Source organism: Phyllostomus hastatus, unplaced genomic scaffold (genome assembly GCF_019186645.2).
Source record: "Phyllostomus hastatus isolate PE091 unplaced genomic scaffold, TTU_PhHast_1.1 phas_scaffold_78, whole genome shotgun sequence".
Taxonomy (NCBI): Eukaryota; Metazoa; Chordata; class Mammalia; order Chiroptera; family Phyllostomidae; genus Phyllostomus; species Phyllostomus hastatus.
Window position 1 is genome coordinate 70,914,894 of NW_025334041.1, and position 5,875 is coordinate 70,920,768.

The following is a 5,875-nucleotide window of genomic DNA, read 5'->3' on the forward strand; positions in this document are numbered from 1 at the left end:
GCTTTATTTTAGCTGTTCTGATAGGTGTGTAGTGATGTCTCATTGTGGTTTTGTTTTTAAGATTTTATTTGTTTTTAGAAGGGAAGGGAGAAAGAGAAACATTAATGTGTGGTTGCCTCTCTCACGCCAAGTCGGGAGCACAAGTTGTTGGGTGGGCCGCTAGGCTCCAGGCAGGCGACTGGGACCGTGTGTGGCTGTGGTCCAGTCCCACAAGGACTCGCGCGGCTGAGCCTTGCGTTTCCTAGGTGCGGAAAAAATGCCCTGCTGCGCAGTATTTACTTCCGGTGGAGTTCGGGGTGCAACCAAGGCAAAGCTGGAAAAGAAATGGCTGGGGCCCCTGGGCCAGCAGCACTGTCATTGCGGCTGGGACGGAAGTGATTAGCAGGGAGCTGCCATTGCAGGTCTGGGCGGAAGTGGAGTCAGAGAGCCGCCATGACGGGTTGGCTCTGAAAGCAGTAGGGCAGCCCGGCTGCTGTGCTACCGGAAAAAAAGGCCAGAGGGTCCGCTATGACAACCTGACACCGGAAAGAGCTGGGCGTTCCTTCCAGACTGATTCCCCTGCACCCTTCTCGACATGTGAGTAGCGGGAGCATCTGCTTTGCACTTGCTGCGCACACTTTCTCCTTTTCAGTGACTGGGACCTGGGAGGAGGGTTGGCCTCTTGTTATTAGGAGCTCCGACCTCCAGACTCAGCTCCCTTTTTTTAACCCCATACCCACGTGTCCAGGCCCCGCCCCCCTCGTTGGAACCCAGGACTTTGAGGTCCACTCACACCCACGCCGCCCACAGGACCCCTAGCCCGGCCATGTAGCGTCACGTTCCATCCCCCCTCCCCGGGTCACCCCAACTTTTCTCTTGAGTCTTTCTCATCTGCCCGGGACCCCAGAGCTCCGCGACAGGCCCACAGATTCGTTCCAGACCCTGGCCCTGTGCTGCTCTCCAGACCTGTCCCAAGAGCTCACCTGTATATAGTGGTTCTCCACACAAACCCGGGCCCCAGCCTCATCCAGCGCTTCTAGATAGTGCCCCCAGGACCCTGTGACCCATCAGGGCCTCCAGTACCCCTCCAGTGCCCCGTTCCAAGAGCTTTACCTGGACTCCAGACCCCGACACCCACCTGTGGCTCCCAGGCCTTCCCAGAGCTCTGGGTCCTACTTCTAAGGCCCCACGAGGAAATGCCTGGGCTACAGGACCCTCTGCTAGGACCCCAAGCCCGCCTTAGAGTAACCAGACCTGATTAAGGGCCCCCACCACCTACCCCAAAGCCCCCAGCCCGCTCCGCAGACCGGCACCCGCGGGTCCTGTTCTGGGACCCACCAGACCAGGGGACCCACCCCAGAGCCCCCTCCACCCCTACTCAGACCCAGATCAGAACCCCCTTACCTGCATATCCCACAGGCAGGCAGCCCTGGAGGTCACTGCCCGCTACTGCGGCCGGGAGCTGGACCAATACGGCCAATGTGTGGCCGCCAAGCCTGAGTCCTGGCAGCGGGACTGTCATCACCTCAAGATGAACATCGCTCGATGCACCTCCAACCAGTGAGTGTGGGACAGTGCGGGGATGGGGACAGTGCAGGGGTAGGCAGCTCAGACAGTGGAGAGGTGTCTATCGCGAGGTTGGCAGTTTGGGGGTAGTGTGGGGGAGGGGTTATTGGGAGGGCAGTGGGAGCATGGGGATGGGCAGTGCCAGGGACATTTCAAGGGTGTTGGAGGTGGGCAGACCTGGGACAGGCCGCGCAGGTGGGGGAGGGAAGGGTGGACAGTGGGGTGGGGCAGGCAATACAGCGAAAACCTAGACGTCTGAGGTACCCTCCCTGCAGCCCAGTCATCCGTCAGATCCGCCAGGCCTGCGCGGAGCCCTTTGAGGCCTTCGAGCAGTGTCTACGGCAGAATGAGGCAGCTGTGGGCAACTGTGCGGAGCACATGCGCAGCTTCTTGCAGTGCGCTGAGCAGGTGCAGCCTCCGAGCCCATCCGCAACTGTGCAGGTAAAGACCTGGTGTCACCCTCAGCCCTACCCTCCCAACACAGACCTTGATGTGCATCAGAATCCACAACACTGTCACTTCTTGCCCCATTTACAGCCCCTGCTTTAGGCCAGCAACATGCCTCCCAGAAGGTCTATCCCTCTGTCCCCCTGGCCTCCCTGAATCCTTAGGGAGCAGGAGAGCACTTAAGAACTAACAACTAGCCTTGGTTGGGTGGCTCAATTGGTTGGAGCATCCTCCCATACACGGAAAGGTTGTGGGTTTGATTGCTGTCAGGGCATATACCTGGGTTGAGGTTTGGTCCTGGCAGGGCATTAGGATGGGTTAAAAGATCTCTGTATACTGTATATGGTATATAAACAGATATAGTATATTTATGGTATTAGAATTTCAAGGATGGGTGCAGTTTGAAATAAATATCTAAGAGTACTTCTTAGGGGGTGGGCAATATTGAAAAAAAATTGAGAAACCCTGGTTTAGTTGTTTACAGGACTGTGAGCTCCAAAGGCAAAGGTCACCTCCTCGCCAGCCCCTCTGACATTCTCTCCTCTGCCCACCTCTGTCTCTGTGGCCCTGTCTGCCCTTCTTGCTCCCAGGAGAGAGGCATTCTCTTGGGTCTCCATGCTCGTCTTACTCCTTCCAACCCATTCATTCACTGTGATGGTCCCCGAGTGTTCTGAGGAAGTCTGACTGTTAGGCTGTACTTAAAAACCTTCCCACAGCAGGCCTCAACTCAGTGATGCCTCTGGGCCCTCATCCCCCATCTCAAGCCCCGTGTTTCAGCCCCAGGAAATGGGCACTTACTAGAGCCCAGGTCTGTCCTGCTGTCAGGCTTTTATCCAGTGGTTTTCTTCTGCTTGGATGCCCCCTAGTCCTGCTGGCTGATTCCTACTCCAGCTTAGATGTCACCTCTCAGAAAACCTCCTCCAATGGCCCATCCCTGCGGTGGACTCCCACAGTCCTTGAGCTCCCTCGTAGGGCTTACATGGCACTGCTTTGTAACCACAGCCCTCTTATCACCTGTTTCAGAGGAGTTCTTGCTAAAGGCGGGACAGAAGCCCTGTCCCCAGGACCTGTAGCCTTATGTTTTTATGAGGGATAAAGGGAAAGGTTGACTTAGCAGGGATAAGTAAAAGGTTGAAGCCCCAATAGCTATTAGCAGGAAGGACTTTTAATTCTTCTCAGGTAACATTAAATAACGATCACATACTGTTCAGGCTAGTTTCTTAGTCATATGTTAGTGATGTTTCTTTCAAGTTTTTTGAGCATCTGGATAGTAAAGACCTCACCTTTTCATCTTAGGACCAGTTGTTTCTTCCTTCCTGGGACAAGCAACCAACATGTCCCCATCTCATAAAACATGCTGTTCGAACACCTCATGTTCACGTGGCCACTGATTTAAAGTGTCACAGATATCCACCCCGCACTCACCTTTCTGCCCTGACTTTGTTTTCTTTGTAGATATTATCAGTTGAAATGTTTTTGTTCATTTGTTGTCAGCTCCTCCCTAGAGTCAGGGATTTGTGCCTGTCACATCCCATGCTCGGTCCCCAGTACCGGTAGCAATACCAGGCACATGGCAGGTGTTCAGTACCTACAGCAAGGCTGCCTTCCCTGCCCCCAGTGACAGTTCACTATGATCTGTGTTCATGGTCTCTGCAAGGGCAGCCTCTGCTGAGTCAGCACAGCCTCCCCATGGTGGCCCCAGGGCCGGGCAGGAAGAGAAACTGGTACGTGATGATGTGGTTTTCTCCCACAGGCACAGCCACTTTCTGCCTCCTGAGGACTCAACCATATGAAAACTGGACAGGATTGACTAGCCACTTAATGCCCCCAGCCCTGAAGAGTGACCAATTACTGTCCTGAGGGCCTTGAACGTGGACCTAGTCTCTGGACATTAGGACTCACATAAATAAAGACTGTGTACACCAGGCTTTGCTTCCTGCCTTCAACACGTGCGGGCCCTGGAGAGCTGGTTGGGCAGAAACACCAGTCCTTTGTGCCTCAGCGTCACCAACTGTGACAAGGAAGGGCCTGTCTCTAGGGCCAAGGTCACCCCTTCTTCCCTTGCTGACTGCCACAGCCATTCTTGCCTCCTGCTGCATGGACATGGGGACAGGCCTTTTCTTCCCTGCCATGCCAGCATTTGCCACATGTTTACTTAAGGCTTAGAGGGCATAAATAACACATCTCTTTTCTTCCTGAGTTCAGAGCCAGGGAGCGATAGACTGGGCAGCTGGGGCTCAGTCCCACTGGGGGCTTCTGGGAGATTGCAGGACAGGGATCCCAGAGTGCTGAGCTCAGTGTGCCCAGAGTCACCACTTAGATGAGTCGCCCCCCTGGAAGTGACTCCGGACCTCCAGAAATTGGAAGTGACTGGCCAGTGCTGACTAGACTGGCCATTTGGGAGCTGAGGTTGTGCCCTGGTTTGGAAGAAATGAGCTGGAGTCTGCCCTGGGGGTTTGATCTTTAAAACAAAGGCAGCCAGCAGTTGGTGTAGGAGCTAAGGTAGGAGTCCCACTAGTGGTCCCTGAAGGGCTGCAGGGACCTGGTGGCTTCTGTGCCCAGCTCCAGCTTCCTGGGGCTGTGGACTGAGCCCTCCAGTCTCTGTGTGGTTCAGCCAACCTCAGTTTTCCTGAGTGCGCTCTGCTCCATGTAACTGAGAAGTGTGATGACAAACGAGATTGAGACTACACTTCAGAATCACCTCCAGTAGGCTAGGTCCGCTCCCTCTGCAGTGACCTCAGGGGCGCAAAATGGAAGCCTTAAAACTACTACACGCTGTTAAAGCAAGTCCTGAGACCACCCCAGATGAGGGGGTGGGGGTGGAGGGACTGGCACCTCTTGGTGGCATTTAGCTGCAAAGGATTTTTGTCCATGTTTTTTAAGCTACTATAAAAACTTAGTAGTTCCTATTCCTATGTATTGGTAAACTATTTCTAAGAGTTTTTCACATGATCTGAATTTTCAAATTGCCATAAATTTCTTGAGTATCATAATTATTTTTTTAAGGTCTGTAGGATCTAGTGAAAGCCCCTTTTTCCTTTTTAGTTTTGTTTAGTGATTTTAGAAAGAGGGAAATGTTGATTTGTTGTTTCAGAGAACAAGGAAGAGAGAAACATCAATTTGTTGTTCCATTTATTCATACATTTGTTGGTTGATCCTTGTATATGCCCTGACCAGGGATCAGACCCACAACACTAATGCATCAGGATGATGCTCTAACCAGCTAAGCCACCCAGCCAGGGCCTCACTGCTGCTTGTATGTGCCATGACCAGAGATTGAATCTGCCACCTCGGCATATCGGGATGGCACCCTTTGTTCCTTTCTGAGGTTGGTAATCTGCACACTCTTCCTTTTTTCTTCATCAGTCTTGACAGGGCTTTGCCAATTTCATTAACCTTTTCACAGAGCCTGTTTTTGGCTTTGTTAATGTTTCCTTTGTATATTTGTTTTTAACTTTATTCTTTTTTATTATTACCTTTATTTTGGATTTAATTTTCTGAGGGGTTTTTTTTTGAATATTTAGTTCACTGGTTTTCCATCTTTTTCTTTTCTGACTCCTGCACTTACATTTCCTGCAGAATGTGGCTTTCTGTTTTGCTTTTTTCCACTTATCTCAGATTTAGTTTAAAATTGTATTTCTTAACTTCTAAACATGGGAATTTTTCTGGTCATCTTGCTTTTGCATTTGGGGTGGGAGCGTGTTTTATGATCTCAGTTTTTTTAAACATGTTGAGCCTTTATGGCTGGGTACACGGTTGGTTTTGTGACTGCTACCTGTGTTTGAATCATAATCCTTGGTTCATGGTGTACTGTCTTCACCTGTGTTCTCCCAGAAACAGAATCGGGGCCATGGTTTTGAGAGATGCACCCAGTCTGCATTAG

General features: G+C 51.7%; 1 protein-coding gene across 1 annotated transcript; it reads left to right on the top strand.

The window, feature by feature from the left end:
• Positions 1-387: 387 nt before the first annotated feature.
• Positions 388-3,917, top strand: CHCHD5 (coiled-coil-helix-coiled-coil-helix domain containing 5). Its single transcript, XM_045828263.1, has 4 exons — positions 388-576; positions 1,399-1,539; positions 1,821-1,986; positions 3,746-3,917. Coding segments are annotated over exons 1-4 (333 nt in total). The 5' UTR covers positions 388-574; the 3' UTR covers positions 3,770-3,917.
• The last annotated feature ends 1,958 nt before the right edge of the window (positions 3,918-5,875 follow it).